General features: G+C 47.8%; 1 protein-coding gene across 1 annotated transcript in view; it reads right to left on the reverse strand.

The window, feature by feature from the left end:
* Positions 1 to 13,149: 13,149 nt before the first annotated feature.
* The window catches only part of RIN3 (Ras and Rab interactor 3), a 130,461-nt gene continuing 117,818 nt past the window's right edge, over positions 13,150 to 25,792 (reverse strand). Inside the window, exons 14-16 of the mRNA XM_038746053.1 lie at positions 23,230 to 23,361; positions 16,190 to 16,353; positions 13,150 to 14,385 (exon numbers count right to left, since the gene is read on the reverse strand). Of these exons, the coding sequence (XP_038601981.1) occupies positions 14,077 to 14,385; positions 16,190 to 16,353; positions 23,230 to 23,361 (605 nt within the window). The 3' untranslated portion in view covers positions 13,150 to 14,076. The remainder of the gene's footprint in view (positions 14,386 to 16,189; positions 16,354 to 23,229; positions 23,362 to 25,792) is intronic.

The raw sequence follows: 25,792 nt of genomic DNA on the forward strand, positions 1-25,792 counted from the left end.
CCTCAGTTCCCTCATCTGTAAAATGGGGAGGAAGACTGTGAGCCCCACGTGGGATGACCTGATCACCTTGCATCTCCTCCAGCATTCAGAACAGTGCTGGGCACGAAGTGAGCGCTTATCAAATACCATCATTATCCAGCACTTAGAACAGTGCTTTGCACATAGTAAGCACTTAATAAATGCCATTATTATTATTCATTCAATCATATTTATTGAGCACTTACTGTGTGCAAAGCAATGTACTAAGCACTTATTATTATTTTCATAGAAACGGAGCAATGTTCTGGTTCAGAAGATCCCTTATCCTCCCAAATGCTGAACGTGGTGACATTGTCTAAGCAACCCCTGGAAATCCTATCCAATCTAGGTTGGGCCTCAGGGTGGATTGCCTTACCCAGGGGTGACTCAATCTCAGGAGCCCAAGAGATGCAACCCCAAATCAAAGCATGGCCAAGAGAAGACCTGGATAAAAAGAACTCGTCTGGCCAGAACAGTGACCAGTCATTCTAGGGGGTGGTACAGGTGATGAGCGACGGAGATCCAGAGATAGCTGGGGCTAGGGGAGGGACAAGGTGCTGACTCCCTCTGCAACCCAGGACCTTGAGGTCCGGGGTGCCATTGCTGGAAAGACTAGAACTAAATAGGAAATAATGAAGCCTATGGGAGTGAGTCACATGACAAGGGAAAAAGAGCTCTATGTGGCCCACAAACCTCGGGTTTGTACGTACTTCCCAAGCGCTGTGAGAAACAGAGTGGCCTAGTTGATAAAGCCCCAGCCTGGGAGTCAGAAGGTCATGGATTCTTATCCTGGCTCTGCCACTTGTCTGTTGGGTGCCCTTGGGCAAATCACTTCTCTGGGACTCAGTTCCCTCTTCTGTAAAATGAGGATTAAGACTGCGAGCCCCATGTGGGTCATGGACTGTGTCCAACCTGATTAGCTCGTCTCTGCCCCAGAGCTTAGTATAGTGCCTGGTATATAGTAAGTGCTTAACAAATACCACAATTATTATTAAACACTTTGTCCAGTCCAAGTGGGCATTTGATAAATATGAACACGCCTCCTACTGCTGCCGCTGCCTGCTCTAAACCACCTCTGACCTAGGCATGGCTGGGGAAGCCACTTTCTTAAAATTCACTGCAATAGAGTTCATGATTAAACATACTGTAACAATTCACTAGCTGAGCCTTATTTTTATTATTATAAGTAGTAGTGTTATCAATCATTATTCTGATATTTTAGACTGTGAGCCCACTGTTGGGTAGGGACTGTCTCTATATGTTGCCAATTTGTACTTCCCAAGCGCTTAGTACAGTGCTCTGCACATAGTAAGTGCTCAATAAATACGATTGATGATGATGATGATGATATTTGTTAAGCTCTAAGCACCAAACACTACACTAAGCACTGGAGAAGACACAAGATACAATGGGCTCACAGTCTAAACCTGGGATATCTCAAACTGAGAAGCAGCATGGACTAGTGGATAGCGCATAGGCCTGGACATCAGGAGCACCTGGGTTCCAATCCCAGCTCCGCCACTTGTCTGCTGTGTGACCCTGAGCAAGTAACTTCTCTGTGCCTCCGTCACCTCATCTGTCAAAGGGGAATCTATATGGATTAATACTATGAGCTTCATATAGACATGTGCTGTGTCCAACCTGATTAAATTAATAATAATTATGGCACTTGTTGTGATTATATGCCAAACACTGTTCTAAGCACTAGGGTAGATACAAGTTAACCAGGTGGAAACAGTCCCTGCCCCACATGGGGTTCACAGTCTATATAGCAGGGAGTAGGATTTAATCCCCATTTTATGGTTGAAGAAACTAAGGCATGGAGAAGTTAAGTGACTTTCCCAAGACTACACAGCAAGCAATTGGCAGAGCTGGGATTAGACTCCCGATCTTCCATCTCCCAGGCCCAAAATCTCTTCACTAGGCCATGCTTCTTAACCCTAGCCTTTAGTACAATGCATGTCACATAGCACTTATTAAATACCATAAAAATAACTGAGACTGGCCTGGATAATCCAAGCATTTCTGGTATTTTGCAGAGAATGATTAAGTCTGTTTTATATTTTCTGTGGTATAAATTTCCACTCCCTTCCCAGTGTGGAGAAGTGCTTCCCTCCAGGGATAAGGGAAGCTCTCTTCCTCCCTTCAAGGCCCTACTGAGAGCTCGCCTCCTCCAGGAGGCCTTCCCAGACTGAGCCCCTTCCTTCCTCTCCCCCTCGTCTCCCTCTCCATCCCCCCCATCTTACCTCCTTCCCTTCCCCACAGCACCTGTATATATGTATATATGTTTGTACGTATTTATTACTCTATTTATTTATTTATTTTACTTGTACATATCTATTCTATTTATTTTATTTTGTTAGTATGCTTGGTTTTGTTCTCTGTCTCCCCCTTTTAGACTGTGAGCTACCAGAATCCTCTTTCTCCTCTTTTGGCAGTGGTCAAGGGCCCCAAATACTGCACACAGTAAGCGCTCAATAAATACAACTGATGATGATGATGATAAGGGAGATAAGAGCAGAGCATTGCAGCAATGCAGAGTATGAGGCATTAAGGTAGCTTCTTCTAGTGGGAATCAAGTCTCTTATTTCCTCCCCTGGTAGCCACTCAATAAATAATAAATGAGCCAACTCATGAGGAATGACTAAAATAAATCCTCCTGCACCCAAGGGCTACCAGAATCCTCTTTCTCCTCTTTTGGCAGTGGTCAAGGGCCCCAAACACTGAAACACTTGCAAAAAAAAAACAAAAAACCCAAAAATGAACCAGAGATGAGACACGATTTGGCATGTCCAAGAGTCAAAAGAAGGCTTCCAGGAGAGGAGTGTGTCAAGAGATAAGGGAGGAACGCCCTAGGCTTGGGAGTTCAGGGGATTTTGGCATGATATTACATCATGCAGCAGCATGGAAGCAGCTTGGCTCAGTGGAAGGAGCACGGGTTTGGGAGTCAGAGGACATAGGTTCTAATCCCGGCTCTGCCACTTGTCTGCTGTATGACCTTGGGCAAGTCACTTAACTTCTCTGTGCCTCAGGTACCTCTTCTGTAAAATGGGGATTAAAACTGAGCCCCACGTGGGACAACCTGATTACCAGCGCTTACAACAGTGCTCGGCACATAGTAAGCGCTTAACAAATACCATAAAAATAATTACTATTATTACATTGCACACATCACAACGTGGTGACATCATGTTAAGCAGGAGGGGGTGACTACCTTAGCATTGTCAAGGGTCTGAAGCCAGCCCCACAAAAGTCAGGGTTGCCCTGCTCTCAGGTAGCGCACTTCGGGGAGGGGAGGTGCGGGCTGGCCTGAGCCCACATACTTGCCCCCCACAATCTCCACTCCACCCAATCTGAAGGCAGAGACAGCCCCGGTGCTAGATACCAGCTCTAAATCAAGAGTTCTCCATCCAAACTACCATCTGAGATGAAGTGTGGCTCAATGGAAAGAGCACGGGCTTTAGAGTCGGAGGTCATGGGCTCAAATCCCGGCTCCACCACTTGTCAGCTGTGTGACTTTGAGCAAGTCACTTAACTTCTCTGGGCCTCAGTTAGCTCATCCGTAAAATGGAGATTAAGACTGTGAGCCCCCTGTGGGACAACCTCATCACCCTGTAACCTCCCCAGCGCTTAGAACAGTGTTTTGCACATAATAGGTGCTAAATAAATGCCATTATTATCTGTGGCTTAGTGGATAGAGCACAGGGCTGGGAGTCATAAGGTCATGGGTTCTAATTCCGACTCCGCCACTTGTCCGCAGTGTGACCTGGGGCAAGTCACTTAACTTCTCTGGGCCACAGTTACCTCATCTGGAAAATGGGGATTAAGAGTGTGATCCCTGTGTGGGACAGTGTCCAAACTGATTAATTTGTATCCACCCTAGCGCTTAGAACAGTGCTTGGCACAAAGTAAGTGCTTAACAAGTACCATAATTATTATTACTTTCATCCACTCAGTGGAAAGAGCACGGGCTTTGGAGTCAGAGGTCATGGGTTCAAACCCCGACTCCGCCAATTGCCAGCTGTGTGACTTTGGGCAAGTCACTTCACTTCTCTGGGCCTCAGTTACCTCATCTGTAAAATGGGGATTAAGACTGTGAGCCCCCCATGGGACAACCTCATCACCTTGTAACCTCCCCAGCACTTGGAACAGTGCTTTGCACATAGTAAGCGCTTAATAAATGTCATTATTATTATTATTATCCTTGGATTGACGATCTGGGTGCAGGGTGAGTTTAAAGGTAGGTGATCCTGGTTTGGCACAGGCCATCAGTCCACTGATCCCACCGTCTGCCCAACCACAATTCACCTTCCCCAGGAAGCAGAATGACCCGCCTGGTGTTAGGGTCAGTCGTCACGGGGGTCAGGCATGGCAGGAAGTGTTAGAGCATCCGCATCGCCCATCTCTCCGTTTCATACTTGTCCAGCCAGGATGAAGGCCCAGTCCATTTTGGTTTGGAGTGAGCATGGCACTTCTAGCTGAAAAGCGCTCAATAAATGCGTTTGGCTGATTGATTGAGGAGCTGAGTCAATGAAGTAGCTTAACAGTTGTCTGCAAATTTGTCTCCCTAACAAGGACAACACACCAAGCCTATGCAACACCTACTGAAACACTTAGTACAGTGCTCTACACACAGTAAGTGCTCAATAAATACAATTGGCTGACTGACTACTGAACTCTAACAGCAACGGGCTATTCTTTTCAGACTTTGGAATCTCTCAGAGCTCAGCCGGGACAGTCAGACCTCGGCTGGAAGACAAGATGTCTTCATTAAGTTGAGTTCTGGACAGCTGTCCGGTGGTGGCAGGGTGGACTGTGTCTTTTCCTCTTAGGAATAGGATGTGGCCTTCCCAACACAGGTGCTCTAAGACGGCTCCTTAGTTAAATTCCCCTCAGCTAAGCCCAGAGTGACTAGTGGCTAGAGGAGACTAGAAAGTTGGTGACATGCTGGGAAAGAGAAATAGGGGGAAATGGGAATGAAAAGAAGGCTTGGACAGCTAAAGGAACAAGGGGGAACTGTGAAGAGAGGAGCCAGAGGGAAAAGATGGTGGAAGAGGGAGAGAGGAAGGGAAGCTGGTAATAAGAGGAAAAGCATGAGAGTTCAGGCAAATAAGGGAGTGACTGAACACTCATCTTGCCACCCAGGGGACCAGGACGTATCAACAGGGATCTATTCCAACCCTCTCCACATCAAGCAGAAACTCCTCCTTATTGGCTTGTCAATCCATCAATCAATCATATTTATTGAATACTTACTGTGTGCAGAGCACTGTACCAAGCCCTTGGGAGAGCACAATAAAACAGAATTGGTAGGCATGTTCCCTTCTCGTACTGAGCGTACAGTCTAGAAGAGGCAGGCACTCAAGGGACTCAATTGGCTCTCTTCCCACTACACCTCAGCATGCTTCCCTCCTCCCAACACTAACCTACTCAATCTTGCCCCTACCTCGCTCAGTCAATCAATCAATAGTATTTATTGAGCGCTTAGTACAGTGCTCTGCACAAAGTACAAGTTGGCAACATATAGAGATGGTCCCTACCCAACAGTGGGCTCACTCGCTCATACCCTCCCTTCTGCCTGGAACTCCCTACGCCAATGCCTTACTTTAAAATCACATCTCCTCCGGGAAGCCTTCCCAGATTAATCTCATCTCCCCACCCTATTTTCCCTCCCTAATGTATTATCTATATACTTAGGTCTCACCCACCCCCACAGCACTTATGTACCTATCTTTATAGTACCTATCTTTATACTACCTATAACTTCATTACTTCCACCTTGATTACTGAATCGGCCTCCTCCCCACTCCAGTCCATACTTCACTCTGCTACCTGGATCATTGAGAAGCAGCGTTGCCCAGTGGAAAGGGCCCGGGCTTTGGAGTCAGAGGTCATGGGTTCAAATACCACTTGTCAGAAGCAGCCGAAGCAGTGTGGCTCAGTGGAAAGAGCGTTGCACAGTGGAAAGGGCCCGGGCTTTGGAGTCAGAGGTCATGGGTTCAAAGCCACTTGTCAGCTGTGTGACTTTGGGCAAGTCACTTAACTTCTCTGTGCCTCAGTTCTCTTATCTGTAAACTGGGGATTTAGACTGTGAGCCTCCCGTGGGACAACCTGATCACCTTGTAACCTCCCCAGTGCTTAGAACAGTGCTTTGCACATAGTAAGTGCTTAATAAATGCCATTATTATTATTATTCTACAAGCACATTCAGGCCATGTTTCTCCACTCCTCAAGAACACCCAGGGGTTGCCCATCCACCTCTGTATCAAACCAAAACTCCTTTCTGTCAGCTTTAAAGCACTCATCACCTTACCCCCTCCTACCTCACCTTGCTACTCTCCTACTGCAACCCAGACCTCACAATTCACTCCTCTAATGCTAACCTTCTCACTGTACCTTGATCTCACCTATCTCACCGCTGACTTCTTGCCCAGTCCTGCCTCTGGCCTGGAATACCCTCTCTCATCATATCTGACAGACAATTACTCTCCCCATCTTCAAAGCCTTACTGAAGGCACATCTCCTCCAAGAGGCCTTCCCGGCCTAAGCCTGCCTTTCATCTTCTCACTCCCTTCTGCGTCACCCTGATTTGCTCCCTTTATTATCATCATCAGTTGTATTTATTGAGCGCTTACTGTGTGCAGAGCACTGTACTAAGCGCTTGGGAAGTACAAGTTGGCAACATATAGAGACAGTCCCTACCCAACAGTGGGCTCACAGTCTAAAAGGGGGAGACAGAGAACAAAACCAAACATACTAACAAAATAAAATAGAATAGATATGTACAACTAAAATAGAGTCATAAATATGTACAAACATATATACATATATACAGGTGCTGTGGGGAAGGGAAGGAGGTAAGATGGGGGGGATGGAGAGGGGGACGACGGGGAGAGGAAGGAAGGGGCTCAGTCTGGGAAGACCTCCTGGAGGAGGTGAGCTCTCAGTAGGGCCTTGAAGGGAGGAAGAGAGGTAGCTTGGCGGATGGGCAGAGGGAGGGCATTCCAGGCCCAGGGGATGACGTGGGCCGGGGTCGATGGCGGGACAGGCGAGAACGAGGTACGGTGAGGAGATTAGCAGCAGAGGAGCGGAGGGTGCGGGCTGGGCTGGAGAAGGAGAGAAGGGAGGTGAGGTAGGAGGGGGTGAGGGGATGGACAGCCTTGAAGCCCAGGGTGAGGAGTTTCTGCCTGATGCGCAGATTGATTGGTAGCCACTGGAGATTTTTGAGGAGGGGAGTAATATGCCCAGAGCGTTTCTTTATTCACCCCCCTCCCAGGCACAAAGCACTTACATATGTATCAGTAATTTTTAATTTTAGGTTGTGAACCCTATATGGCACAGGGACTGTGTTCAACAAGATAAATTTGCATTTATTCAATTGCATTTAGTGAATGCTTACTGTGTGCAGAGCACTGTACTAAGCACTTGGGAGAGAGCAATATAACAATATCACAGCCACATTCCCTTTCCACAATGAGCTTACAGTCTAGAAGGGCAGACAGACATTAACATAAATAAATTACAGTTATGTACATAAGTGCTGGAGGGTAGGGAAATGAATAAAGGGAGCAAGTCAGGGTGATGCAGAAGGGAATGTGAGAAGAGGAAAAGAGGGCTTAAGGAAGGCCTCCTGAAGGAGATATGCCTTCAAAAAGGCTTTGAAGAGGAGGAGAGTAATTATCTGTCAGATATGAGGAAGGAGGGTTTTACAGACCAGAGGTAGAGGTTTGCTGCGAGACAGATGAGCTCGAGGCATAGTGACAAGGTTAGCCTTTAGAGGAGCAAAGGGCAAAGGCTGCATTGTAGCAGGAGAGTAGTGAGGTGAGGTAGAAAGGGCCAATGTGATTGAGTGCTTTAAAGTCAATGGTGAGGAGTTTCTATTTGATGTGGAGGTGGATGGGCAATCACTGGAGTTTCTTGAGGTGTGGGGAAATACTAGCCTGAATGTTTTTGTAAAAAGAAAAAAATCTGGGCCACAGAGTGAAGTATGGACCATTGTGGAAACAGGAGGCTGGGAGGTCAACAAGGAGGCTGGTACAGTAATCAAGACAGGATAGGGTAAATGCTTGGATTAATGTGATTGAGTGCTTTAAAACCAATAGTGAGGAATTTCTGCTTACACACAGTAAGTGCTCCATAAACATGATTGAATGAACACAGATATTGAATTTCCATTTTGCAGATGAACTGAGGCAAAGTGAAGTGCCCAGGGTCACACACAGCAGAAAAGTGGCAGAGCCAGGATTAGATCCCAGAACCCCTAACTTCCAGGCTTTTCTCTTCCAACTATGCCACATTACTTCTCACACTAAGAAATACTCCACACAGATCCCTGCAGCCCCAAGTACTCACTGCTTCTTGATCTTCTTGGATGCTGAAGAATACAGAAACATCAGTGAAAACTCTCCCCCAGCACTTGTAGTCACCCAGTGGGAAGGACTTAAGGCTAACTGATGGGTTGGGGTGGAGATGGCTTTCATTTAAGCCCCCACAATCCCAGCTGCTCAGAATGGTTGACAATTGAGAGTTAATGAGTGAGAGCCCAGCTGATTGCAATAGCCAATGAAGTGAGGTAGATCAGGAAACCCCTGCCACTTTATCTGTAAGATGAGTAAGGGGATGAGTGTGAGTCCCATACAGGAAAAGACTGTGAGCCCGTTGTTGGGTAAGGACCATCTCTATATGTTGCCGACTTGTACTTCCCAAGTGCTTAGTACAGTGCTCTGCACACAGTAAATGCTCAATAAATACGATTGATTGAATGAATGAATGAATGCATGGCTCAGTGGAAAGAGCACGGGCTTTGGAGTCAGAGGTCATGGGTTCAAATCCTGCCTCCACCACTTGTCAGCTGTGTGACTTTGGGCAAGTCACTTCACTTCTCCGGGCCTCAGTTCCCTCACCTGTAAAATGGGGATTAAGACTGTGAATCCCCTGTGGGACAACCTGATCACCTTGTAACCTCCCCAGCACTTAGAACAGTGCTTTGCACATAGTAGGCGCTTAATAAATGCCATTATCATAATTATTATTAAATACAACTCAATGAATGAAAGGGACTGTGTCCAGCCTGATTAACATGTCTCTATCCCAGCACTTAGAACAGTGTGTGGCACATGGTAAGCGCTTAACAAGTACCATTATTATTATATCTGACAGTCCACCACTCTGCCCTCCTTCAAAATCCTCCTAAGATTACATCTCCTCCAAGAGGCCTTCGCTAAGTCTTCATTTCTCCCCTGCCCTCCCCTGTGTCATCTATGTACTTGGATCATTACCCCTTAAGCACCTGATACTGACCCCACCCTCGGCCCCAAAGTACTTGGGTACTCTTCCTTATCCTCTGCCATTTCCCCTCTCTGAAATTTATTTTAACATCCATCTCCCCGTCTAGACTGTCAGGTCTTTGTGATCTACCTACCAACTCTATTGAATTGCCTTTTCCCAAGTACTTAGTACAGTGCTCTGCACACAGTAAGTGCTTGAAAAATACCATTGATTGATTTTTTAAAAATGGTATTTGTTAAGCGCTTACTATGTGTCAAACACTGTTCTAAGCACTAGGGTAGACACAAGTGAATTGGGTTGGACAGTCCCTGCCCCACACACTGAGCCCCCAGAAGCGGCCAAAAGTCTGAGCCTGAGAGAGGTCCTTTGTGTATGGCTACAGCATATACAAAAACCAGTTTATTCCTGCTTAACAAGATATATTATTTGGGATATCATTACCTCCCTGCTGCTTGCTCCATCGGACAAATGTCTTCATGTTAAGTGAAATTTGGAGAGGGGTATTGACAGAGGAGCAGTAAGGGGCAGAGGTAGAACTGCCACCACTGAGGCAGGCCCCTTGTCTCCTGCAGAGCCGCGATGGCTGGGGAAGCTGAATCAATCAATCAATCAATGGTATTTATTGGGTGCTTGCTGGGTGTAGAGCACTGTACTAAGTGCTTGGGAGAGTACAATATAATAATAATAATAATAATAATAGTAATGGCATTTATTAAGCGCTTACTGTGAGCCCACTGTTGGGTAGGGACTGTTTCTATATGTTGCCAACTTGTACTTCAAAAGCGCTTAGTACAGTGCTCTGCACACAGTAAGCGCTCAATAAATGCGATTGATTGATTGCAAAGCACTGTTCTAAGCGCTGGGGAGGTTACAAGGTGATCAGGTTGTCCCACGGGGGGCTCTTAATCCCCATTTTACAGATGAGGTAACTGAGGCCCAGAGAAGTTAAGTGACTTGCCCAAAGTCACACAGCTGACAAGTGGCGGAGCAGGGATTTGAACCCATGACCTCTGACTCCAATGCCCGGGCTCTTTCCACTGAGCCACGGTTCTTCAACAGGGTAGCCACGAGCTTACAGTCTAGAGATCTTAGAGTCTAGAGAAATGGTATTCGTTGAGGGCTTAGTATGTGCCAGGCACTGAGCGCCGGGGTAGATACCAGCTAATTAGGTTGGATCGTCCCTATGCCACATGGGGCTCACAGTCTTAATCCCCATTTTACAGATGCACAGAGAAGTTAACCGACTTGCCCAGTGTCCCACTGCTGACAAGTGGAGGAACAGAGATTAGAACTCAGGACCTTCTGACTCCCAGCTCTGGGCTCTTCCCCCAGACCACACATGGAGAGAACCATAACACTTGCCAACCGGTGCCCCCTGGCAGATGGATGAATTAGACGTGGAAATGATATCTTGCAATTGGATAGAGTTTAACAAGAGAATGCATTCCTGGCTTTAAAAAGTCTATCTTCAAAGTCTTTTTAGCTTTCTTGAAGGCACATCTCCAAGGGGCCGTCCCCGACTAGGCCCTCATTTCCTCTTCTCCCACTTCTGCATCATTCTTGCACTTGTATTGCACCCTTTATTCACCCCTCTCTCAACCCCTCAACACTTATGTACATGCTCATAATCCATTTACTTATGTAAACGTCTGCCACCCCTTCTAGACAATAAATTCATTGTGGGCAGGGTATGTATCCACCAATTCTGTTTTGTTGTACTCCCCAAGCGCTTCGTGCAGCGCTCTGCACACAATAAGCACTCTGAGAGCTCAGCTCCTCCAGGAGGTCTTCCCAGACTGAGCCCCCTCCTTCCTCTCCCCATCCCCCCCCGCCCGCCTTACCTCCTTCCCCTCCCCACAGCACCTGTATATATGTATATGTTTGTATGGATTTATTACTCTATTTTATTTGTACATATCTATTCTATTTATTTTATTTTGTTAATAGGTTTCGTTTTGTTCTGTCTCCCCCCTCTAGACTGTGAGCCCACTGTTGGGTAGGGACTGTCCCTATATGTTGCCAACTTGTACTTCCCAAGCACTTAGTACAGTGCTCTGCACACAGTAAGCACTCAATAAATACGATTGAATGAATGACTGAATGAATAAACACCACTGATTGATTGAGTGATCATCTACTGGGGAGAATAAAGTCGTTTCACTATTCACAAAGAGTTTTCCGGATGGGGGCCTATTTTGGGGCTTCTACGATATTCCCTACAGACAGTAAGTTCGTTGTGGGCAGGGAGAGGGTCTACCAACTCTGTCATATTACACTCTCCCATGTGCTTAGTACAGTGCTCTGCACACAGTAAGTGCTCAATAAATGATTGATTGATTGATCCCCCTTTAGTGAACTGCATGCCATTCGGAGAAGAGAACGGCCATTAATCCCACATCGTTCTCTTGAGACAGATGCCAATGTGATACTATCCCTAGGTGGAGAATGCAAGAAGCACCGGTTCTGAAGACGAGTCTATTTCCTGACCTCTCCCAGCACAAGGTTGCAAAGACTATGCCAGCACATACATGTTAGCCCAACTCGAGTGGACGCAAGTGTGAGAGACTAGGAGTTGCTTATAAAGGTGGGAAGGAGAAGAGGGGTGAAGGTGGGAGGAGGAAAAGCCGGCTGAGGCGATGACGCCAACACTCCCCTGTAGCTCCCTCTCCCACATGCTCCTCCTCATGGACTGACCCGCTCAATGGCTCGAAGAACTACGACATCACAGCACGTGGGTACATAGCTATAAATTATTTATTTATATTAATGTCCATCTCCCCCACTAGACTATAAGCTCTTTGTGGGCAGGGAATGTGTCCGCCAACTCTGTTGTATTGGACTCACCCAAGCTCTTAGTACAGTGCTCTTCACAAAGTGAGTGCTCAATAAATGCCATTGATGACGATACACGGTAAACAAACTGCACGGCCTTGCTTCCGCCACACTCCCCACACACAGGGGTGGGCATGGTTTCTCTGGTGAGGGAGGCCTCTGGCTGCTTCCTCCCATCAGCAGGGCTGACCACCACCCTCTGGCCCAGGGCACGGCTCCAGGAGTAGCCAACGGGATCCTCTCTCCATTCCCTGGGCATCAACCTGGATGAAGGGGAGACCGGAGAAGATAGTGGAAAAACACACCCATTCTATCAAAGAACTCCACACACTTTCACATCAAACATCTTATTCTGCCCTTGTGGCATCCCCGGGTATGATGGGCGAAGGCACAGGTTTTGTTGTCCCCATTTCACAGATGGGGAAACTAAGGGCCAGTGATTCCGAATGATGATGAGAAGCAGCATGGCTCAGTGGAAAGAGCCCAGGTTTTGGAGTCAGAGGTCATGGGTTCAAATTCCAGCTCTGCCAATTGTCAGCTGTGTGATTTTGGGCAAGTCACTTCACTTCTCTGTGCTTCAGTTACCTCATCTGTAAAATGGGGATTAAGACTGTCAGCCCCCTGTGGGACAACCTGATCACCTTGTAACCTCCCCAGCGCTTAGAACAGTGCTTTGCACATAATAAGCACTTAATAAATGCCATCATTATCATTATTATGGTGAAGGTGAATCTGGGTTAAATGGATTTGATCCTCTGTGCTGTCTTGGCCTCTACTGGGTCAGCCAAAGGCCATTCCCATGGCAGTCTGTCAGACGCAGAAGAGGAAAGGTTTGGGGGACGTGGACTCTTAGCTGAGAGCTGGGAACCAACCATGGCATCCAGGTTGGCATGGTGCCCTGCCATCATGAAAGGAATTGCTGCTTTCGAACGAGGGCAGAGACAAAGAGACAGAGGTGAAAGAAAAGAGCACCGGTTACACGGCAGCATAAGAAAAAAGGACAGTGAAATAATTTCAACCTCTTGCTCCTAACGTACAGCCTGGGCTTGCCGCTTCTCAGTTCCGAGGAAAGGGATGCCCATTTTAAACGGATATTTATAAAAGGCACAGTAACACAGTAAACAGCGCTTCCATCAGTAGATTTTTGAAGTCCTCAGGAGTTGATTGCAGCTAGGGAAACGTGCTTGCCAGGATTCCCTCCTGGGGGTGGGGGGAGTTTGGGGTGAACAGGGAGATAGGGTGGGGGTAGAGTTCTGAGGGGCTGGGCCCAATCCTCAGGGCCCACACCTGTGTGGTGATGGTAGTGGGTATGATGAGGGGGAGCAGACATCAAGTTGGAACAGCTACATCCTGAGGAGTTTGGTCCACTGGACCCCACCTGGGCTCCTTCATTGTCTAGTTGGGCACTCCCAGGTGGAAGAAGGCAAAGTCTGATGGCAGCCAGCATCCAATCATGTCTGATTAGTCCTAAGCAGGCCCGGGACCTGAGAGACCTGCCCCCACCCCCAGCCGGCCGAACCAACCCTGGGGGCTGATCCCTGTTTCCATCCCCCCTCTAAAGCTCTGCTGCCTCCCCCGGGGTTGGGAGATGGGGGAGGCTTTCTTTATCTACTTCTCTTCTGGCGTGTGTGAGGTCCGGATGTTTCTGTGGTGATGCTGAGCTGTTGCCCAGGGTGAAATGGCCAATGAGCGCCGCCCTGGGTATTGCATAGAAAAAGCTGGGCCGACAAAAAGCCCAATGTGTGCGGTGTGGTGTGTGTGTGTGTGTGTGTGTGTATATAAAACACATCACAGTGGGTTTCCAGTCAGCCATAGGGCAGGGCTTTGGAAAACCCTGCACGTTGCTGAGATCGATGGCTCATTCCCCAGTGTTATATCGTATATAACATATGCACACATATACACTCCCATAGGTATGTACAGAACCGGCCTTTTCCCTTATAGGAAGTTTGGTTCCTTGATGACAGGGGGTTGGGTTTCTCCAGGGTCCACTGTCTTATAAATAAATTGGAAATCGATCCTGGGCTCGTGCTTGAGCAAGTAGGCCTTGATGAGGTGTGGGAGGGCGTCGTCGGCGAGCCGGAAGCACTTGTCGTCGACGAGGACGAAGAGGCCGTGATCCTGGGGCTGGGCCACCTCAAATTTCTCCGCACACTGCATGCTCAGCTGCAAAGCCTGGGTGTCAGGCCGAGATGCCAGCGTCCGCAGCTGCTTGTCGGGCTCCAGGAAGGAGATGGAGATGAAATCCTGCCAAAAAGACGTAGGTTACTGCCGGGGCCGGCGAGTCAGAGGCAGGGAAAGGGCTGGGGAGAGGGAGGCGAGGGAGATGTCTGACTCTCCTTCTATTTCTTGGGCGCCTCTTCTCACCCACCCACCTCCGTTGCATTTGTACCAGGACTCTCAGCACGACCTGGGAAGGAGCGATTGGTCAGTGGGACCAGACTTCCCAGTTCAGGACTTGGGAGTTCTGTCCTACCACCTACCAGACTCAGAACAAATCAGCGTGGCTCAGTGGAAAGAGCACAGGCTTTGGAGTCAGAGGTCATGGGTTCTAATCCCGGCTCTGCCAATTGTCAGCTGTGTGACTTTGGGCAAGTCACTTAACTTCTCTGGGCCTCAGTTACCTCATCTGTAAAAGGGGGATTAAGACTGTGAGCCCCCCACAGGACAACCTGATCACCTTGTAACCTCCCCAGAGCTTAGAACAGTGCTTTGCACATAGTAAGTGCTTAATAAATGCCATTATTATTATTATTAGAATCTCAGTTTTAGCTTGAGCGGCAGGAAGGAAACTGAGAGCCATGGTTGTGGCCTGACAGCAGGGGACAGAGAAGGGGGAGAGGGAGGAGGAGAGGGAAGACGAAGCAGAGTTACCCACTTCTCTTCTGGGGGAGACTGCAGTGACTCCCACCACCATCCCTCTTACTGAGCTGGCTCACGCAGAGCCGATGCCATGGCCAGAAACCTTCAGGGAACTCCCAGTGGCTGTTCAGAAGGATCAGGCTGGCAGGGCTGGAAGCTGCTGTTGGGGCCATCACCTCTTGACTGGGGTAGCTGTTCCCCCCTTCCCCACCCGATAAAACCAGTCCTCCTGGATGTCCCTTGGATTTTTGGCCCAGATAGGATCAGCCCCGCTAGGACAGGCGGTAGCCCCGGGGGCGGGGGAGGAGGAAAGGGCAGTGTCAGAAGGCAAAACAGTGTCCACCCCCACTCTGCTTCCCCTTGATCCCCCTTCCTCATCCTTTCTCTTTTTTGCTTTCTCCCCTGCCCCCATATTGCCCTACCCCTTCCAAACCCGGAAATCAGGCCACCTCCCAGTGGGCAGCATTGGTCCTTCCCTCCCTGGAATGCTCAACCCCCTCTCCGGGGCCAAACAACGATGAGATAGCTGGGAGTGTCTCTGCAGGCTGGTTGCCTGATCATCCCCATCATCATCAATCGCATTTATTGAGCGCTTACTATGTGCAGAGCACTGTACTAAGCGCTTGATATGTGCTTGATATCCCCAAACTTCATGATATGAGCAAGTCGCCCCTCTCCACCCTCCCATCTCCCATCTCACCACGCTGCCTCCCCGCTGGTCCATTTGGTTGATTCGGTGGACCCATAGAGGGTCTGGTTAGGGCTCAGTCCCAGATGCCTAGGCAGAGCTACCCTGGGCCTAAGGAAGGGTTCCTGCTGAGTCTCCCCCAATTCCAAAAGTCTCCCCACAGAGGTGGGTGGCTCTCCCCTCTGGAGCTGAGGGCTCTGAGCTCAGCAGAGACTCAGTGATGAGAAGCAGCATGGCGTAGAAGATAGAGCATAGTCCCGGGAGGCAGAAGGTCATGGATTCTAACCCCGGCTCTGCCTCTTGTCTACTGTGTGTCCTCAGTTACCTCAACCATAAAATGGGGATTGAGACAGTGAGCCCCACGTGGGACAGGGACTATGTCCAACCTGATTCGCTTGCATCCAACCCAGCACTTAGTACAGGGCCTGGCATGTGGTAAGCGCTTAACAAATCCTGCAATTATTATTATGATGAGGAAGCCACCGATGCCGTTTCACTGACCTGCACAGATGAGCGGGAGGCCCGGGCCTTGTTGAGCGTCCTCCGGCGTTCCCAGCGGTGGATGGAGTCTTGAACCTCCAGGCTCAGCTGACGGGTGACCGTGATCTTGTCATAGTTCCGGATGTGCTCCAGGGCCCCGTAGGTGGTGGTTAAGTAGTAGGAACCTGTTGGGGACAAGGGGAGTTCATCACCCAGTGGGCCCCGTGAGGAGCTCCATGGGGTCAGGCTGCTGCTTGCCAAGCCTGATCATCTGCGCTGGGACACAACAAAAACTAGGGGGTTTACCAGCTCTCTAGGCTCTGCCATAATCAATCAATGGGATCTGTTGAGCGCTCACTGTAGACAGAACACTCTTTTTAGTGTTGGGGGAGAAGAAAGAAGTAAGCTCACTGGCTGGGAACAAGTCTGAGAAGTCTGTTGTATTACACTCTCTCAAGTGTTTAGTACAGTGCTTTGTACATAGTAAGCACTCAGTAAATACCACTGATGTTGATGATGATGATGATGATGATGAATAAAGTAAAACACACATCCCCTGCCTTCTGAGAGCTTTCAATCCAATGCGGAAAAACAAATGGATAAAAACAACTTACAAACCTACACGAGAACATAAATTCCCACACAGTCAGCAGCTAAGTAGATTTGTATTGGTAATCCTTATGGATTTTTACTGGGATGCATTTGAAGCAGTATAAATGGAAGGGAGAGAGAGAAATAGAGGAAGGGTGAGAGAAAGACAAAGAGAAAAAAGAAAGAGAGATAGAGGCACAGGGAGAAAGAGGCAACCAAAACTATGAATGGACCCAATATAGCCAGGTTTTAAAATAACGAGAAGCCGGGTGGCCTACTTGAAAAAACATGGTGCTGGGAGTCAGGGGACTTGGGTTCTAATAATGATAATGTTGGTATTTGTTAAGTGCTTACTACGTGCCAAGCACTGTTCTAAGTCCTGGGCACTGTTCTAATTCTGGCTCTCACGCCGGCCTGTTGTGTTTCCTTGGTCAAGTCAGTTAATGATTGTGTGCCTCAGTTTCCTCACCTGTAAAATGGGGATTCAGTACCTGTTCTCCCTTCCTAGATTGTGAGCCCCAAGTGGGACAAGGTCCTCTTTCTGATCAGTTGGTATTGAATCTGCCCCAGCACTCAGACGGAGGTTTTTCAAGAGCAGTTCCCACCCCTGCTTCTTTACTCCAACCTCCCATACAGCTGTTCAAAGCCCCAAGCTCCTCTTTCAGGGTCAAACATTGCTCACTCTTGCCACCGATCTCTAAGACAGGTTCATGCTAATGGAAAGAGCATGGGCCTGGGAACCAGAAGAACTGGGTTCTAATCCCACTCCGCTAGTCACCTGCTGCATATAACCCGGGGCAACTCACTTAACTTTTCTGTGCCTCAGTTCCTTTATCTGCAAATTGGGGATTCAATACCTATGCTCCTTCCTACTTAGGTCTCACATGGGGCTCACCATCTATCTTCTATTTACCCCAGCGCTTAGTACAGTGCTTAGCACATTGTAAGCACCCCCTTGTCCCCCTCTCCACCCCCGTCTTACCTCCTTCCCTTCCCCACAGCACCTGTATATATGTATATACGTTTGTACATATTTATTACTCTATTTATTTTACTTGTACATATCTATTCTATTTATTTTATTTTGTTAATATGTTTGGTTTTGTTCTCTGTCTCCCCCTTCTAGACTGTGAGCCCACTGTTGGGTAGGGACTGTCTCTTTATGTTGCCAACTTGTACTTCCCAAGCGCTTAGTACAGTGCTCTGCACACAGTAAGCGCTCAATAAATATGATTGATTAATTAACAAATACTATTATTATTATTATTTTTATTCTTATCAGGAAGTTGATAGTTCTTGGATTGTTCTTTGGAGGAAGAAAGAGCAGAGCCTCAATTTAGGTGAAGCAAAGAGTGCCCCTCTATTATGAATAACACCTTAACACGGCAGGAGAGTTTGCACATGCCAATGAAGCTTAGCGCCATGTCACTGAGAGATATTCTCTCTCGGATTACCCATAATGGAAAGATCTAAACTGATACATAAGACAGAGTTGATTCATCTGTGCTGGGCAGCAGCGGCATGGTAAAGAGTCAAAGGCGGACGATCAAGTGATCAAAATCTTGATCAAGGACAATGGTAGAGACTTAAGTTTTTACTGAGTGGAAGAAAATATTTTTTTTTTAACCAAGAAAATTCTATGGATTAAAAAAAAATAGTCCATAAAGTCACTACGAATCGGAAAAGACTTGGTGGCATTTGAAGAGAAAGAGTGCCTAATGGAGTAGGAAGGCTTAATCTGTCCAAGAGGAGAGCAGCCCTGGGGCAGGATGTCACCAGCGGAGGGTGGGACAGCCCTCCTTGCAGTTGGTAACTCTATTCTCACTCATAATACATGCATGATGGTATTTGTTAAGCACTTACTATATGTCAACCACTGTTCTAATCACTGGAACTACTCTATTACTCTATTTATTTATTTATTTATTTTACTTGTACATATCTATTCTATTTATTTTATTTTGTTAATATGTTTGGTTTTGTCCAAGAGGAGTAACTTGTAGTTACTGGGGTAACTACAAGTTAATTAGGTTCTCCTGACTCCAACCTCTCGCTCGGGCTTCCCCACCATATCTGCCTTCTCTTCCCATCATCAAACCCTACCGAAACCCCACCTCCTCCAGGAAGCCATCCCTGATTAAGCCACAACATTCTCCCACTCTAGACTATAAGCTCACTGTAGGCAGGGGATGTGTCTTACCAATTCTATTGTATTGTACTCTTCCAGCGATTAGTATAATGCTCTGCAGGCAGTAAGTCAGAGAAGCATCATGACTTGGTGAAGAGTATGGGCCTGGGTGTCAGAGGACCTGGGCTTATTCCAGCTCTGCCAACTGTCAGCTGTATGACCTTGGGCAAGTCACTTAACTTCTGTTCCCCAGTTACCTCATCTGTAAAATGGGGATTAAAACTGTGAGCCCCCCGTGGAACAACCTGATCACCTTGTAATCTTCCCCGTGTTTAGAACAGTGCTTTGCACATAGTAAGTGCTTAACAAATACCATTATTATTATTATTGTCATTATTATTGTCTGCTGTGTGGCCTTGGGCAAGTCACTTAATTTCTCTGTGCCTCAATTACCTCATCTGTAAAATGGGGATTGACTGTGAGCCCCATGGGGGACAACCTGATCACCTTGTAACCTCACCAGTGCTTAGATCAGTGCTTTGCACATAGTAAGCGCTTAATAGATGCCATTTCTAGACTGTGAGCCCACTGTTGGGTAGGGACTGTCTCTATACGTTGCCAGCTTGTATTTCCAAAGCGCTTAATACAGTGCTCTGCACACAGTAAGCACTCAATAAATACGATTGATTGATTGATTGATTACTTCTCTATGCCTCAGTTCCCTCATCTGTAAAATGGGGATTAAGACTGAGCCCCACGTGGGACATGGACTGTATCCAACCTGATTAGCCTGAATCTAGCCCAGTGCTCAAAACAGTGCCTGACACATAGTAAGCATTTAACAAATATTACTAAAAATACACACACACACAACTACGGTGTGCCCTTAAAAGGCCACCTTTTGTCTTGTGGTTGAATAGGGTGATCAGGACACTCAATTCTTCATGCAAGAGAGGGGAAAGCACTGAGAACGCTCTTGGACTGTGAGCCCACTGTTGGGTAGGGACTCTATATGTTGCCAATTTGTACTTCCCAAGCGCTTAGTACAGTGCTCTGCACATAGTAAGCGCTCAATAAATACGATTGATGATGACGATGATGATGAAAGATGCCCTTTAGCACTTTGATTTTAAAGAACAAATCTCTCTACAGTCTGGCCTGAGAGTGCTACCCGTTTGAGAGTTTTTGTAATGACTCCAAGGACCGCTAGATGGCATCTTGGTGCTCCCAAGCCCCATCACATTTTATTTTGGGGAAAGTGGGGAATAATAATAATAATAATAATAATAATAATAATAATAATAATAGCATTTATTAAGCGCTTACTATGTGCAAAGCACTGTTCTAAGCGCTGGGGAGGTTACAAGGTGATCAGGTTTTCCCACGGGGGGCTCACACTCTTAATCCCCATTTCACAGAGGAGGTAACTGAGGCACAGAGAAGTTAAGTGACTTGCCCAAAGTCATACAGCTGACAAGCGGTGGAGTTGGGATTAGAACCCATGACCCCTGACTCCAAAGCCCTTGCTCTTTTCACTGAGCCACGCTGCTTCTCTAGCTTCTACCTTCTCCAGGAAGAAGTTGGGTGGGGCAAGCACAAACAACCCTATTGCTTTAGGTAATGTCCGTGGACAATGCAGGCAACATTAAGGGGATCTGGGATTTCTCCCTCAGGACACTGGTATCCTGTTTCAAGGGGTGCTGGGAAGCTCATCAAGGACTGTTTGCCTCAAATACAAAAAATTCTTTCTTATAAGCTGGTGCCTGCTTTCAAAAGAAAGCATTCTACACATGAGTTGCAATTCATCTGTATTCAGCATATCCATTTTTGATGTTTCCAGAGGTTTTTTTACAATAATTCTATCAGAGTAAACATTTGTACCCATTTGTTTTCCTCTATGGCTGTAATCCTCCCAGCAGAGGGTCAAAAACTGACTAGCATAATGCATCTGCTGTTATACCTTGTATAACGGCGCGGGAGCCTTGAATAAATGGGAATAAGTAGAACTGTGGGTAAAGTAGTTGGCCCTTAACAAAGGTGTTAGTCCACCAAAGAAATGATCCATTAGCGAAGTGTCCGTGGAAACCCACCCTTCCCTTCCGGTGGTTCAAGTTCTGCTCTTCCTAGCTGAGTTTCCTATTTTTCCAGGCCCTAGGGATCACTCCTCAACCGAATGCCATCCACTGCCACATCCGTGCTCCTCTCAGAACATGCTGCTGGGATCATTTCCCCTATTCTCTCTCCCTTCTGTATTGCCCTCCCATGTGGATTTGCTTCCTTTATTCACCCACACTCAGCCCCACGGCACTTATGTCCACAGCGTAATTTATTTTAATCTGTATCCCCCTCTAGACTATAAGATTCTTGTGGGAATATGAATGCCAACTCTGTTGTATTGCCTCTCCCAAGCATTTAATAGAGTATTCTGCACACGGAAAGCACTCAATCTATACCTTTTATTGGTTGACTGAAACTCTCCTTGATGAATGGGTCCAGAATCTGGACAAGTTAGATGGGAGGAAAGGGGCCCAAAAGGGGCAAAAATGGCAGTGGGGGTGGGGGTGGGTGGGTGTCAAGAGAAAGGAAAGGGAAAGGCTGATCTCGGAAAAGGTCCTGCCAAGCACTGGGCAAACAGAGCCTTTGGCCTTCCTTCGGCCACCCAGACTTGGACACAGAGGGCTTCCTTCCTTGCCCCGGACATCTTTTTTATCTTCAGTTTTCTGGGGACATTTGCCAGAGAAACTGAAATCCAGAGATGGAAGCACCCTTGAATCCCACCTTAGACGGGGTCCCGACCACCTAGCGAGGGGTCTCCTTGCAGCGATACCCCTTTTCCTGGAACCCCAAGGAGCCTGAGGCACACAGGCAGCCATGCTAAGGTGTCACTCTGCTCAGGGGTACAGCTAGTGCACCCGCCCAGATATTCAATACGTGAGTTCTTGGAATCAAACCGAAATCCCATATTGCTCGGCTTTCCTGCTACTCTTTGGTGGGAGCAGGCCCTCAAACCCCACCCCTGAAAACAGCTATTGCTACTTGGAGATTTAATCACTAGCAAATCTTGAAACTGGGGGTTGGGGGAGTATCTATTAAGCCCAGAGACGGTCAGTCAGTTTATAACTTATGTTGCAGGGACTGGGGGTCAACAGCGGTTCTGGGAAATCCAGGCCTCTCGATTGCCTGATGCAGGATGGATGCCTGACATGGGTTAACGAGGTCATGAACCTTTACTGAAATGAAATGGGGGTGACGATTCCCTCTTCCACGCTAGGAGTGGCCTTCCTGGGAAGGTCAATATGACAGGTTATCCAGGAGCACTGATGGCAAAGCGGCAGGGCCGGCAGCCTCAGGAGTTGAAAGGCTGGTCTGGCTCTCTCTGCGTGTCTGCTCCTAGCCAGCTTGATGACCGTTTCACAGGCTGGTTTTGGGGTTCTGCATTTAGCTGCCTCCTGGAGCCTCGGTATTGCCAATTTTACAATGGGGCAGGAGAGATGGAAGTGATCTAATAATAATAATAATGGAGTTTTTATTATTAAGTGCTATGTGCCAGACACTGTATTAAGTGCTGGAGTGGATACAAGCAGACTGAGTTGGACATAGTCCCTGTGCCATGTGGAGCGCACAGTCTCAATCCCCATTTTACAGATGAGGTAACTGGGGCACCGGGAAATGAAGTGACTTGCCCAAGATCACTCAGCAGACAAGTGGCAGAGTGAGGATTAGAACCTATGATCTTCTCACTCTCAGGCCCATGCTCTATCCACTACACCATGCTACTACTACTGTCCCTTCAAAGCTGGGCCTTAATGTCCCAACCCTTCAAAAAATCTCTCCCACCACCACCAAGACTTCCAAAATGAAATGCTGGCTCCCCTGATCTGGTCCAGTTATCATCACCATCTGTACTATTCTAAGCGCTTGGGATAGTGCAATAGAGTTGTACTCTCTGCCTTCAAGGAGCTTACAATCTAGGGGGATTCCCTTGGGTTCTGGCTATTTTCATGGAACCATAGGATGATTCTCACATGTTACGAGTAAAGGGTGGGGTGACTGCCCTCCGAGGTAACCTTCAGTCGTCATGGACAATGCTCTGCTAGAACCTCAATCTGCCCCCAATTTACTCCAATTCCAAGTGTTCGAAAATGTTCACTTCAGTTTCAGAATCATCAAGCATTCACCTTCCAGAAATGCTGCCTTGGGCCTCGGAGGCTGGTAGACCAGATGCTGGGGGCCTCGGTCTGGACCCGGGCTCGACACAGAAAAACACTGAAGAGAAACAGGAAGAGAAGGAGGAGAGTCCCTTAAAGTGAGCTCGGGTCGGGGGAGTCGATGAGTCTCTTACCTTCCCCCAGCTGCAGGGCGGGGTCCATGAGCTCCATCATGTACTCCACATTGAGAAGCATCTCGGTCAGGTTGCTGCGGGCCAGCACGTACATGAGCACGGGCAAGAAGTCATCAGCACCATAGGGTTTCCCTGGAATACAAAGGCATTGGTCCTGTCACTGGCTGCCCTGGGAGACCCAGGCGTTCCTGAGGGAGGGGTCCACATCACCCGCAGCCTAGAGCTCCCATCCCCTGCCTTTGGGGACACAAACACAGCAGTCGGGAAGCCCTCTGTGGGCTTGCCAATGACTCTTCCCTTTAGAAACACCCTAAACTCATCGCTGAAGACTATATTTTGGTGGCAGTTTGGGGTCCAGCTGAGGATATCACCCAGATGTGGAGGAGAAACATTTGGTATGTTTTCCTTTCCCTTCCCACCATCAACCTGTCCAATGCTTTCCAGCTTTCCCTTCCATCAAAACCTCATCTCTAGGCTCACTGGGCCTCTAGATTCACTGCTAGATTCTAAATTAAAGATTCTAGAATCCCTGGTTTTCTAGACTCCCTGGCTGCCTAGACACCCCATTTTGCTAGGTTCCCTTGATGTCTAAGACTCTCTGGCTCTCTAGACTCCCTTGGCTGTCTAGAATCACAAGTTTAATCTCCTGCAGGCTCATTTGGAAACAGCCCAGGGGTTTATAACTAAGGACAAAGGGCAAGTCCAGTGATGTGTTATTCTTCTCACTAAGGTCACAGCTGGACACAGAAAATAATTGTTATAGTGGTATTTAATTGGGGTATTTATTAAGTGCTTACTATGGGCCAAGCAACCTATTAAGAGAGAAGCAGCGTGGCTCAGTGGAAAGAGCATGGGCTTTGGAGTCAGAGGTCATGGGTTCAAATCCCAGCTCTGCCAACTGTCAGCTGTGTGACTCTGGGCAAGTCACTTCACTTCTCTGGGCCTCAGTTACCTCATCTGTAATATGGGGATTAGGACTGTGAGCCCCCAGTGGGACAACCTGATCACCTTGTAACCTCCCCAGCGCTTAGAACAGTGCTTTGCACATAGTAAGTGCTTGATAAATGCCATTATTATTATTATTATTATTAAGTGTTGGGGCAAATATAGTATATGCAGATCAGTCACAGCCTAAGTAAGAGAGAGACCAGGCATTGAAGCCCTGTTTTACAGATGAGGAAACTGAGGCACAGGGAAGTTACGTGACTTGCCTAAGGTTACACTGCAGGCATGTGGAAAAGTCGGGATTAGAGAACACAGGTCCTCTGACTCCCAGAGCCGTGCTCTTTCCACTAGGCCATGCTGCTTCCATATCTAAGTGTTTACTATGTGCCGAGCATTCTGCTAAGCCCTGGAGTAGCTAAAAGATAAGCAGATCGGACATAGTCTTTTTCACACACAGGGTTCACAGGAGGGAGAACAGGCATCAAATCCCCATTTTGCAGATGAGGAAACTGAGGCACTGAGAATAAAGTGACTTGTTCTAAGTCCCACAGCAGGCCAGTGGTAGAGCTGGGATTAGAACTCAGTTCCCCTGGCCCTCAGGCCCGTGTTCTTTCCAAGAGGCTTCTCTGCTCCTCAGGATGGGAAGGATTGAGGTCCAGGGCAAGAACGGGCTTTTGAAGCTCTACCTCTCCACCACGGTCTCTTTCTGATCAAGTCCTCAGAAGGGCTGCCCCAAGAGAGGACCTTGCTTCAGACTTCAGGGTTCTCCCAGGACCCTCCCAGCCACTGGACCCTTTTTGATCCCAGACACAGGGACCAGGGACCCCCACATGGTCCTGGGTTCAGGCTGCTCCGAACCTCTCGGCTGTAGACTGGCCTGTAGACTGTCCGTGGCACAGCAAGGACAAGGTCAGCTGCAGCCCGCTCCCTGGTCCAGACCAGAGTCTGGCTTGGCCTGTCCCATCTGGCTCTACTCCAGAGGAGCAGATGCCTGAATTCATAGCCTCAGGTCGTGGGTTCTAATCCCAGCTCCACCACTTGTCAACTGTGTGACTTTAGGCAAGTCACTTCACTTCTCTGTGCCTCAGTTACCTCATCTGTAAAATGGGGATTAAGACTGTGAGCCCCATGTGGGACAACCTACTGCCCTTGTATCTATCATAGCACTTAGAATAGGTTGGCACATAGTAAGCACTTAACAAATACCATTATCATTATTATTATTATTATTGTTTGAGCCATTCCTGTTACTCTATGTGGTTTGTGTTACGGTTGAGATTCCATAGGGTTGGACACAGCTTTCCTAGTCAGTCACGCTCAATAAACTCCCTCTGCCTTTGACTTGAGGGAGGACTGGCAGGCCGGTGGGCCTCATTCAGTGGTCCGGGTTTTATGCCCAGGTGGGCTTAGGACAGGCGGGCAATGTGTACATTTAGTCGGGAAGAGGCCAGCTCGCTTTTCATCACCCTAGGTTTTATCCCTGGGGTTGTGCTGCTAAGGAATTGTATCCAGGAGGGGAGGCAGCCTAATTGAGTCATTTCTCCAGCATTCTGCATCCCTGTGCCCAGCTAAGTGCCATCAGTACACTCTACTCTCATCTAGTCTATTGTTTTTAAAA

Source organism: Tachyglossus aculeatus, chromosome 1 (genome assembly GCF_015852505.1).
Source record: "Tachyglossus aculeatus isolate mTacAcu1 chromosome 1, mTacAcu1.pri, whole genome shotgun sequence".
Lineage (NCBI taxonomy): Eukaryota > Metazoa > Chordata > Mammalia > Monotremata > Tachyglossidae > Tachyglossus > Tachyglossus aculeatus.